Consider the following 13,242-nt stretch of genomic DNA (forward strand, 5'->3'; position numbering starts at 1 on the left):
AACTTTTAAGAATTCAATTCGACAGTGAAACCCTGTTTGGGGTTTGAAAGGGGGTTTTATGGAGGAAAAGTGAATGCTGACGTGGCAGCGGTTACAAAAGGTCTGACCACTAAGTATTGTCCGCATGCCATCCCCTGTTGAAGTGAAGGACAGTACTTTTGAACAGTACTTTTTGTGAAAACAACTGATGAAGGCAGTAGTTATAACGGACATGGAGACCAGTGGTTGCTTTTAACTATCAGTGGATAGCACAGCAGTGGATACAACACTGATTTTGAATATCAGTGTTTATCAGAGGAAAATGAGAACAGGGGATGACTTTCAGCAGAGGACAAACTTTTGGAGTAAAGCAGACTTTTGAACCCATCAGTGGTTATGGCAGACTTTTAGGATTTTTAATGAAAGGTTCATTTTTAGCTATTTTTAAGGATGGATTTTTGATTTTCTGAAAACATTTTAATGCTTTTATTCATAGAAAAACAGGATTTTGCCTGCTATTCCATGTTTAGCATGCCAATCCTAGAGATCAAGCTTTCAAAGGTGGATGTGTCTAATGCTTTGGTTAGCACATCTGCCAGCTAATCTTTAGTTGGAACATGATGCAGAGAAATCAAACCTTTTTCATAGCACCTCAAAAAGTGTTGTCTGATGTCGATGTGTTTAGTGGTTGAGTGGGAAACTAGATTTTTGATGATATTTTCTGCTGCCTGGCTGTCCAAAATGAGTGGTGTCTTCAAGGCACTGATACCAAAATCCAGTAACTGATTCTGAAGCCAGAGCAGTTGGGCTTTACAGCTTGCAGCAGCTATATATTCTGCCTCAGCAGTGGATGTGGAAACAGCTGCTTGCTTTTTGCTTTGCCAAGACACTAAGCAGTTGCCTAGGAATTGGAACCCTCCTGAAGTGAACTTCCTTGTTTTATCACATCCAGCAAAGTCACTATCTGAGAAACCTGAAAGCTCAATTTTACCATCAGCTGGATACCATATACCAAGTGTGGGAGCACCTTTGAGGTATCTGAATATCCTTTTTACAGCAATAAGGTTTGACTTTCTAGGGGCTGATTGGGATCTTGCACAGACACATGTTGCAAACATGATATCTGGTCTAAATGCAGTTAGGTACAATAAAGACCCAATCATGCTTCTATATAAGGTCTGATCAACCAAATCATCATTTTCTTCAGACATGACCAATTTATTGGTTGCAATGGGTGTACTACATGGCTTGCAATCATCCATATCAAATTTCTTTAAAAGTTCTTTGGCATATTTGCCTTGATGGATGAAAGTACTATTTTGCAGCTGCCTTACTTGGAGACCAAGAAAGCACTGGAGTTCACCCATTGCACTCATTTCAAACTCAGCTGTCATGAGTTGCCTAAACTCTTCACACATTTTATTACATGTGCTTCCAAAATTGATGTCATCCACATAAATTTGGGCAATCATCAAATCCTTCCCTCTCCATTTTAAAAACAGTGTTTTATCAATCCTGCCTCTGGTGAAACCAATGGAAAGTAAAAAGGTGGAAAGAGAGCTTCATACCAGGCTCTTGGTGCTTGTTTCAAGCCATACAAAGCTTTATTTAGCTTGTAGACATGATCTGGATAAAATGGATCCTTAAAACCTGGAGGTTGACAGACATATACCTCTTCTTGAATCTTACCATAGAGGAATGCACATTTAATATCCATTTTGTACACCTTGATATTGTGATTGACAGCAAAGGCCAGAAAGAGTCTGATAGCTTCAAGTCTTGCTACAGGAGCAAATGTTTCATCATAATCAATACCCTCTTCTTGTCTGTAACCTTGAACCACAAGCCTGGCTTTATTCTTGACAACAATGCCCCTTTCATCAGTTTTGTTTTTGAAGACCCACTTTGTGCCAATAGGACTTACATTCTCTGGCAATGGTACAAGCTCCCATACTTGTTGTCTTCTGAACTGTTGGAGCTCTTCTTGCATGGCTTCTACCCAGCTGTTGTCTTTCAGTGCCTCTTGGTACTTGACTGGCTGATGGAGTGATAGAAAGCCAGCAAAAAGACAAATGTTTTAGGATTGCTTTCTTGTAAGCACCCCTTCATAGATGTTGCCAATGATTTGATCTGGTGGATAAGATTTCAAGAAGATGAGCTCTCCTTGGTATGGAATAATGGCATTGAGTGGTGAGGGCTGCAGATGTGTATCATCTGAGCTAACCACTGCGGGTGACTTTGATGACCCAGCAGTGGCTTCAAAAGGTGGTGGTATAGGAGGTAAAGGTGTGGACACCTGCTGACTTTGATCCACTGTTTGAGGACTTTTGCCAGCAGTGTTTGATGATGTGGAAGCAGTGGTTAGTGGGCTACTTTGGTCAACAACTGTTGAGGTAGTAGTGGTTGAGCTTTGACAGCTGTTTTAAACGTCTGCTGCTCTTCCCATTGTGGCAGACTTTTGTTGAGGAATGATGATTTCATACCCATAGTCTGGTGATGAATTTTCTGATGGACCTGCACTGTTAGTCTTGACAGCAGTATTTTCAAAAGTGAATTTTTCAAGATCAAACAATTCTGTAGGGTTTGCTGGGATTTTCATTGATGGAAGTTCATTGAACTTCATATTTAAAGTCTCCTCCACTGCCTTGGTCCGTGTATTAAACACTTTTTAGACCTTGGCAGTGGTTGAGTATCCCAGGTGATATCCCATATCAATTTTGGCTGCAAACTTTGAGATAGAATCTTTTAAGTTGAGAATGAACTGGACAACCAAAAACTTTGAAATACGAGATTAATGGCTTTATTTTATACAGAATTTCATATGCAGTCTTTTTGTGCCTGGGGTTGATCAAAACTCTGTTTTGGACATAGCAAGCAGTATTTACTGCCTCTGCCCAAAAAGTTAATGGCAAACCTGAATCTGCAAGCATGGTCCTGGCAGCCTCAATCAATGTTCTGTTCTTCCTTTCAACAACCCCATTCTGCTCTGGTGTTCTAGGGATGTTGTACTGCCTTACAATCCCTTTCTTCACACAGAAGGCATCCAACTCCTTATTTTTGAATTCTGTGCCATTGTCACTCCTGAAGACTTTTACTGGAAGGTCAAATTGCTTTTCAACCTGTGTCACAAAGTCTTGCAAAATGCCTACAGTCTCATCTTTTGAGTGTAAAAAGAAGGTCCATGTAAACCTAGAGAAGTCATCAACAATAACCAAACAATATCTCTTCCTTTTGAGACTCATGACTTGCACTGGGCCAAACAAATCCATGTGCAGCATTTGCAAACACTGGTTTGTTTTGGACTCTTCAATGGACTTGAAAGAGCTTTTGTGTTGTTTTCCTTTTAAACAGGAAATGCAGTGCTCAGGACATGAAAACATTTTTTTGTGGTAGACCTCTTACAAGACCATTTTTTGAAATTTCAGTGATGGTCTTAAGATTTGTGTGCCCCAGTCTTTTGTGCCAAAGTTCTGTCTCTTTGTTAGAGGCAGCTGAGAACAGATAGGCATCAGCTCTGGGACACTCTCTTGACATGTCAACAACATAAACATTGCCACTTCTTTGAGCAACAAGTTTAGTTGTGCCTTTCTTGATTATTGCTTCAATCTTACTAACCATTTCCGGTCCAACAATCCTACAACAATCCTTTGTGAAGAATGAGCCAAACCCTTTATCACTCATTTGAGTACAAACCATGCAACTTGTTTAAAATATCAATTTAAGTACAAACCATGCAACTTGTTTAAGAGTTCACAAGGACTCGACAAAAGACATTAAACAAAACCAGGTTTTGGAAGATGTGTCTCGTCCAGGATAAGACACACTAACCAAACCCTAAGACCATGGATGACATCTATTATTCTCAAACAATACTTGGAACCTTCAAACGCCCGACAGATCCACATTTAATTCACTGAAATACATGTAGTTTAAAAACATCAACAAAAAGTTGAGTGATATCATGGGTGTTTGAATAAACCTTTGAAATCGTTATAAAAATGTATGTCTGTATATAAAACCCCGGTATGAAAGCAACAAGTAAAACAGATCATTAATGGTTTGCAAGGCCATTAATATGTGTGACGTGATGCAGGAAGACTCAAACCTAGCAAATTTGTCTCCAGCAATAAGACATAGTCACCTCGTGGGCCACCCTAGTCCACGCCGGTGTGGGCTCGCTACACCCAAATAGATCTATCACTCATGTCCCTCGGTCCTACAAAGAGTATTGATGGTCTTAAGCGTCGTACCCACCACTCACATGATCTAGCAGTACCCTTCCTTAGCTAACCATACCAAATAATAGCGTTTGTAAACAGTTGTAATATGTACTTCACCCCCGAAGTTATAAAACCGAAAACAGTTAAAGAAAAAAGAGGGAACATGAACTCACAGTTTTGCGTTCTTCGTATCCAATGTAACTCAAGCTTCTTCTAGATCGCACGACTACCGACATGCGAGCTACGGTTCATTAGACGGGTGGGTCGTGCCTTGACCTTGGTCTTATTTAGTATTTTGAGTTACGTTTCTTTGTCTCTTCAATATTATTCCAAGTATATAATTATTTGTTAAAATAATAAATATTTTAACTTAAATTATATTTTTTTAAAACTTTGGAATAATCGTTAAAACAATATATTTTAACTTAATACTTTTCAAGTATTTATACTTGTATTTCCTTCCCAAGGATGGGGGTATCTTATTCTTGTATATTTTTTCCATGTATTTGGGGTCGTATTCCGGTGTGTATTCATACGTACGAGAATACGTATCTTTATTGTATTTATTAAGTATTCTTATACTTAATTTCGTATTAATTATTCCGGAATATTATCTTTAATAAAAGCTCACCAATATATATTTTCTTTCAATAAATATTACTTAGAAAATTATTTATAATTTTCCTTTGAGCAAGAATATTTGTATTTTCATACAGGTTTCCAAAAATAATATATTTTCAAGTCTAACTTGGAAAATATATTTAAACTTATTTTTCTCCAAAAATGATATATTTTATATTTATTGGAGAAAATATATCTTTAACCCCAAAAATATTGTATTTCATGTTTGTTGAGAAAATTTATATTTCTTTCAAAAATAATATATCTTCTAAAAATTTCCAGATTATACTTGCCAAAAGTAATATATTTTTCTCTTGTCAAAAATATGATATATTCTTGTAGTAATTGTAAAAATCATATTTTTATTCATTTGGTGTCCATAATATTATTTGCCAAAATATACATATGAATATTATTTCCGAAGTATTTTGTAAGTTATATTCCTTGGTTCGGTTCCATCAATATTTTGTGTATAACTTGTGTATTCATATTCTTGGAATTTTGGTAATATTTTGGATTGTAATTTTTGGTATTTTGATGAGTTATATTATTTCATGTCCTAAAATAATATAACTAATACACAAAGTATATAAATAATCACACACATGGTGAGTTCTAAATATATATTTCCTAAATACATATATAGTCACTTTTATTTATAAAAACCAATCTCCAATATTTATATTTTGTAACCAAAACTTATGGCAAAGTTTATGTAAAAATTTATGGTTTATAATACACTTGTAAATATTTGTTTAGAAATATTTTTCTAAGTGTTTAACTTTTAGAAAAATTTTGCCATAGTTTCCCCTAAAAATGGAGGTTTCCATGCTTTCAAGCATATCATTTTCTTTTGTAAAATCAACACAATCAATTCACAATCATCAACAAACAATCTTTACTTACCAATTTTGCCAAAAACAAGCATAATCTACTACTTCATGAACTTGAAATTTCACAAAAATTTGTAGTAACTTACTAGTGTTCTTAGTAAGCCTTGTTATCCTTTAAAGTGTGATTGATTCTTTAAAATCTTCATTTTTAAAGAAAGTAGACGTTTACAACTTATATTCATGTTTTCTAAAAATGTTACTTCTTGGATCTTTCTTGTTACATAAGTGTTTCTACACTTATTTAACCTTTAAAAATAGGGTTTATTTATGTAAGAACCAAGATCAAGTAAATCTTGTGTTTTTAACTTGATTCCTTTGAAAAATCATCCATGAAGTTTAGATCTGTAAGTATTACAACTTACTTTGATCATTATTTTTCAAGAAAACCACATGTTCTTTCAAGTTCATGTTTCTTATGAGGATGATTTATGATCCTACAACATTTCCATCCTCTCATCTTGATAGATTATGTTTTTAATCATGATCTAGCAAGATCATATGATGATCTACATCAACTACATGAATAAACAACAATCAACAAGAAAATCAACCCATAAACAACTTAGTTTCTTCATTATTATGTTCAAGTTTTATTCTTGTGATTCTTAGTGTTCTTCATGATTATCATTATGTAATATCTTTTAACCACTTAAAATAGATGTAAAATGGAAAGATCAAAGTTCTTACCACTAGCTCAAGGCTAGGGATGATCAAGAGAAGAAAACAAGTGGGTAAAAGCAAATGAACAAGGTCCTTGAACTTCCGTAAGCTCCTAGCTCCTTTGTGTAACCTCTAACACACTTGTACAAGCTTGAAATGGTTGTAGGATGGATGAATGATGGTGGTGTTTGTGTGGTTGGGGTCGGCCGAGAGCAAGAAGAAGAAGAGGAGAAAGAGTGTGTGTTTTTGGTGTGTGTAGAATGAAGGTTATGATCTTGTATGCTTACTTATAATCCATCTTAACACTTTAACCCTTGGTTACTATGTTCTAAATGGAGAAACATGATCCAATTTTTAATTCAGAGAAAATCTTTGTGTGGGGGCCATGTTGGCCGATTTCATAGGTGGGGGGGGGGTGTAGACTAGGTTTAAACTAAACTAGTTACATTATGGTTAAAATGTAAGTATTAGTTAGGATTTAGTTCCTAGATATTTTATGAGGTGTTATGATGTTCGGGGATCATAACTAGCTTGGTAATGTTAAAACAGTGCTTCTAGTGAAAATTTGGTGTTTCGGGTAGTGTCCGGTTGTTCGGTTGGTTACTCGTTCGTTAAGGTGCTAAATTATGCAATTTAGTGTGTTTTATGTTACCTTTTATGACAGTTTTGATTCCCGACACTTAGGAAAGCATTCAGGACCATTTAATCATATTTCTGCATGATATTAGATTGTTTAAATGCTGATTTTTGCTGATTTTTGCTGAATTCAGCACTTTAGGTGAGTTTTAGGCACTTTCCGGCACTTAAACTATCTCTAGGAAGGCAGTTTTATGATCCTTACTTTCCTACACACTATACTAGTGTAATACTTAGTTTCTGGCCCATTCTAGGTCTCAATACAACGTCTATCTATTTACTGAACTCCGTCAGCACTTTCCTGATTTGTCTGATAACTGTACTAACTGTATTTAATGCATCAAATAAAGTTCTCATGCAATAATGATATGACATTAAGCAATATGGGATGCACATGTATGTATAAAGCAATAATCAGAAGAAAATTCTGATTATTATCTGTAATTTAGCACAGTTATTAATCACTAATCATGGTTTAATAGTTGTACGGATACCTGGAATTTTGATAGTTGTCACATTCTCCCCCTGTTAAGAAAATTTCGACCCGAAATTTTAAGCCTTACTACTAGCAGCAGGGGAGTTAGGGAATAAATGCAGGTATTTAGCTTTCATGCGGTCTTTGGGCTCCAAAGTAAACTCTGGGCCGTGACGTGCATTCCATCTAACCTTGACAAGTTTAACACTACTCCTCCGAGTCTTGTTAACCTTCCAATCTGTAACCTCAATAGACTCTTCGGTAAAGTGGAGTGTGTCGTCATTGCGAACTTCGTCAACAGGAATAACCACTATTTCCTGTGTTGGACTCTTCTTCAGATTAGATACATGAAATATATCATGAACACCATTAAGTTCTGTCGGTAGCTCCAACCTATACGCTGCAGGACCAATCCTTTCCAGGATTTTGAACGGCCTGATAAATCGTGGGTTTAACGTTCCACGCTTCCCAAAGCGTGCCACACCTTTCCAAGGTGAGACTTTTAACAGAACCATATCTCCCACTTCGAATTCCAAAGGTTTCCTTCTTTGGTCCGCATAGCTCTTTTGTCAATCATGAGCCGCCTTGATGCGCTCTCGGATCTGCATAATCTTATATGTCGTCTCTTGGACCAATTCGGGACCAACCAGTTGTCTATCACCTGCATCTGCCCAGCATAACGGTGATCGACACTTCCGTCTGTAGAGAGCTTCGAACGGTGCAGCTTGAATGTTGGTATGGTAGCTGTTGTTATAGGAGAACTCAACCAAAGGCAGGTGAGTGTCCCAACTGCCACCCAAGTCCACTACGCAAGCTCGTAACATATCTTTAAGCGTCTGCATCGTTCTCTCACTTTGACCGTCCGTCTGTGGATGAAATGATGTGCTCAGATTTAACTGAGAACCAAACGCTTCTTGGAAAGATTGCCAAATTGTTGACACAAATCGTCCATCTCTATCAGATATAATTGAGATAGGCACTCCATGACATGCGACTATCTCCCTTAGGTACAGCTCAGCTAGCTTACCTGTGTTATCCTTTTCTCTGATCGGCAGAAAGTGCGCAGATTTTGTCAGACGGTCCACGATTACCCAAATCGTGTCATGACCTCTGGGTGTCTTTGGCAACTTCGTTATGAAATCCATTGAGATCTGTTCCCACTTCCACATGGGTATCTTAGGTTGCTGTAGAAGACTTGAAGGCTTCTGATATTCGGCCTTTACTTTGGCACAAGTCAAGCATTTTCCAACATACGTTGCAACATCGCCCTTCAGTATTGGCCACCAATAATAATCCTTCAAATCTTGGTACATCTTGTCCGATCCTGGGTGGATCGAGTACCTTGATTTATGAGCTTCATCAAAAATAACATCTCTAAGACCACCAAAGAGAGGAACCCAAATTCGTCCCATAAAACACAAGGTTCCTTCCTTGTTGGGTACCAACTTTTTCTCCATTCCACGGAGATATTCAGCCTTAAGATTCTCCTTCTTAAGGGCTTCTCTTTATGCAGCACGAATGCGCAACGAGAGGTCTATCTGAACAATCATCTCCAAAGCCCTAACCCTTATGGGCTTAATCCTCTCTTTCCGACTTAAGGCATCTGCCACCACATTCGCCTTTCCTGGGCGATATTTGATTTCGCAATCATAATCGTTTAACAGCTCCACCCATCGTCGCTATCTCATATTAAGCTCTTTCTGATTGAATATGTGCTGTAGGCTCTTGTGATCTGTAAAGATTGTACAGCGAGTGCCATATAAATAATGTCGCCAAATCTTCAAGGTAAATACCACTGCGCCTAATTCCAAATCATGTGTGGTGTAATTTTTCTCATGAACCTTCAATTGGCGCGAAGCATAAGCGATAATCTTTTGTCGCTGCATCAGCACGCAGCGTAATCCCTGACGCGAGGCGTCACAATATACCACTAAGTCATCGGTGCCTTCGGGTAGGGATAAAATAGGTGCATCGCAAAGCTTGTTCTTAAGAAGCTGAAAGGCTTCCTCTTGTTTATCTCCCCATTCATACTTCTTATCCTTCTGAGTAAGGGAGGTCAGCGGTTTAGCGATTTTAGAAAAATCCTCAATGAATCTGCGATAATACCCTGCTAAGCCTAGAAACTGTTGGATCTCGGTTGGCGTCTTCGGAGTTTCCCAATTCTTGATCACCTCGATCTTGGTTGGATCCACATGGATTCCATCTTCATTCACTACATGACCAAGAAACTGTACCTCACGCAACCAGAACTCACACTTCGAGAACTTAGCATACAGTTTCTCCTTCTTGAGCAGCTCTAAAATGGCTCTAAGGTGTTACTCATGCTCTTCCTTCGTCCGCGAATAGATCAAAATATCATCAGTAAATACAATCACGAATTTATCGAGATATGGTTTGCAAACTCGGTTCATCAAGTCCATGAATACTGCTGGCGCGTTTGTCAGACCAAATGGCATAACTAGAAACTTGTAATGTCCATAACGAGTTCTGAAGGCAGTCCTCAGTATACTCTCTTCTTGAATCCGCAGCTGGTGATAACCTAATCGAAAATCGATCTTGGAGTAGTAACTTGAACCTTGAAGTTGATCGAATAGATCATCAATCCTCGGCAAGGGATACCGATTCTTGATGGTCAACTTATTCAGCTCTCGGTAGTCAATGCACATGCGAAAACTACTGTCCTTCTTCTTGACAAATAAAACTAGAGCTCCCCAAGGCGAGAAGCTTGGTCTAATGAATCCTTTGTCCAGAAGCTCCTGAAGCTGCGTCGACAACTCTTGCATCTCGGAAGGCGCAAATCAATAAGGTGCCTTGGCTACAGGCGCGGCGCCTGGAACCAAGTCAATATGGAACTCGACTTGTCGTTGCGGCGGTAATCCCGGCAAGTCTTCGGGGAAGACTTCAGGATATTCCCTTACCACAGGGATATCTTCCAGCTTCGGCTCTTCGGCTTCTTTATCAACAACGTGAGCCAAAAAGGCAACACATCCTTTCCGCATAAACTTTCGTGCCTTCAAGCAACTGATAATCCTTAGAGGCGTGTCATGCTTTTCTCCATGCACTACTATCGTCTCTTCATTCGCCATCGGGATGCGAATGATCTTCTCATGACATACGATCTCAGCTCGGTTACTCGACAACCAATCCATTCCAACTACCACGTCAAAGCTTCCCAACTCAACTGGCAGAAGATCGAGTGTAAACTCGTGCTCTCCAAGTTCTATCACACAACCTCTAATTATGTCGCTTGCTTCTACTAGCTTTCCATTAGCTAGTTCTATGGAATATGGGATTATCCAACTTACTGGCAGCTAACCCAAGTATATTCTTAAATTCTAGGGATATGAAGCTCTAATCGGCACCAGTATTAAGTAGCACAGATGCAAAGTGTTGGTTGATAGGGAACGTACCAGTGACTACGTTCTGATCTTGACGAGCTTACCTAGCTCCAATGTTGAAAACTCTTCCTTGGGCTTGATTGTTCTTCGGGCAATCCCGCTTGAAATGCCCAACATCTCCACAGCTAAAGCAACCTTGTTTGTTTCCAGTACCGCCCTGATTGTTGTTGGCTCCAAGGTTTCCACTACCAGGTTGATTTCCAGAACCACCACGATTTCCATTACCGCCATTTCCTCCTTGATTGCGGTTTCCATAACCGTTTCCGCCACGGTCTCCATTGCCATTTCCATTACCATTACCTCTCTGGCCACCATTCTCATGACCATTACCAGCCCAGCACGTCTCCTTCGAAAGACCATTCTTTCCGCAGTTTTCACACTTCCTAAACTTACACTGGCCGGCATGATGGAACTGGCACACATTACACTTGGGCAGGGTGCCCAGGTATCCTTTCCCCTTACCTTCAGCAGTAGCAGTACTAGTCATGACCTCGTCTGGTGGGTTCGCATCTCTTTTCTTGTTACCACTGTTGTTGTTTCCTTGGGTACCCTTCTTGAAATTCGAGAACTTCCTCTTGTTCTCTCCTGATGACTCGACGTGAATCTCCTTCTTCTTTCCCTCAGGGGTTGAAAACTTGTTCAATCTGATCGCTTCTTCAGTCAGTGCCACGCTCAAGTCAATGGCTTCAGTAATCGTTGGGGGCTTGGAAGTAGTCACCATGCTCATAATTTGGGGCGCCAATCCCCAAATGAAACGTTCGACTCGCTTGAACTCTGGCTCTATATAACAACCCTAACGTAAACCGACACCCTCATAATTTTTCCGACACCCTAATATATCTTGAAATGTCCCAATATGTATTATATTATATCCCGTATGTGAAAACCAAGCCCGAAATACGTTATAGTATTAAAATAAATTAAAAACAATAAATACTAAGTTGAGACGGGCCGCGTAGACCCACCCCAACATCTCACGCGGGCCGTATGAAGATGTAAACCGGATTCCTTTGATTTCTTTAAGTTGAAGCAGGCCGCGTAATAGCTCTCGATAGTTAACGCGGGCCGCGAGTGACCTAAGTTGTGGCGCAGCCCTGAGCTGACACGTGTCGATATCGTGTCGAACCTAGTAGATGACCGGGCCAAGCTATTGTGTTGACCAAGGTTGACGCGGGCCGCGTAAACCTGGCCTGTGTTTTACGCGGGCCGTCTAGAAGTCAGATTTCACAACTATAAATAGAACGCATCAGTTTTCAATTTCCGTCGCTCAAAATTCAATCTCAAATCTCACTTTCTGAATTAGAGGCATTATAGTCGGGTATTATACCCCCTAAATAGCGAGGTTCTGCTACGATGTAAGTATTATAACCCCTAGAGACGTATTAGATACGCTGCCCGATTGATCTAGGGTTCCGTAACGGCTGTCGTGGTTCTGCCCGACGTAGTCGTTGGAATACCGTCTCGGGGAGGGTATTACTAATGTTGAAATGGGGTATTATACTAACACACGTGCATTTGTGTAATTTTTAGATTATTCCCAGGAAATCCTTACTGAAAACCCTAAACCAGCAATGTGAGTAATCTCCTTTTTGTAAACTGTTTTTACAAAACCTCACTAAATTAAATATATACAAAGTAGTTATTGAGTATTTGTAAAGAATACAATTATAGTGGGTATGTTGGGGTTTTGTATACAAAATTGGTTACTGGCATGGTAACATCCCATAAGTTGAGTATGACCGTACCACTGATGTTAATTGTGATGTCTTGGAAACAAATGTAATTGCGGATGTACCCTCAATACTGCATATTGGTTTTTATTTAAACTTGATTAAACTGGGATTCACTCACCAGTATTTCCCACTGACAAAATGTTTTTAAAACGCGTCTCAGGTAACAAAATGTGAAAGCCAAATAGAAGCCAGCTGGACAGCACTGAAGGCTTGGAAAAGTGGCAATAAAGTTACCTAAAAAGAAATAGATGTTTTTCTTAAATAAAATAGGGTGTATCCCTATGAAATTATGTGTACTGAAAACTTGGGTTTTACCCATGTATTTAATATTATAAAAATGTGGTGGTTTACTCTGATTTAATATTTCCTAACTACGGTCCTGATGAAAATTTCCGCTGCCAAATTGAATAAATAACGTGATTCCACCGAAACTGGCTCGCGGCCGCCCGTTCCCGGGGATTTGGGATCGGGGGTTGTGACAGAAGGTGGTATCAGAGCTATGCCACTGATTCAGCCACAGAAGTGTTCTGCTGACATCAAAATTCAAAGTGTTAGGAAATAAATTACGAGAATACGTGCATAATTGTATTTTCTTGTTATGAGTTATCTGACTATTTGTTAGTTTAC

The 13,242-nt window shown here is 39.0% G+C and overlaps 1 protein-coding gene across 1 annotated transcript; it reads right to left on the reverse strand.

Moving 5' to 3' along the window:
- Positions 1-10,922: 10,922 nt before the first annotated feature.
- Positions 10,923-11,603, reverse strand: LOC110888326 (cold shock domain-containing protein 3-like). The gene has a single exon (XM_022135857.1). It carries the CDS (start codon positions 11,601-11,603, stop codon positions 10,923-10,925), a length of 681 nt encoding a protein of 226 aa, XP_021991549.1.
- Positions 11,604-13,242: the final 1,639 nt, after the last annotated feature.

This window comes from Helianthus annuus, chromosome 11 (genome assembly GCF_002127325.2).
Source record: "Helianthus annuus cultivar XRQ/B chromosome 11, HanXRQr2.0-SUNRISE, whole genome shotgun sequence".
NCBI classification, from domain to species: domain Eukaryota; kingdom Viridiplantae; phylum Streptophyta; class Magnoliopsida; order Asterales; family Asteraceae; genus Helianthus; species Helianthus annuus.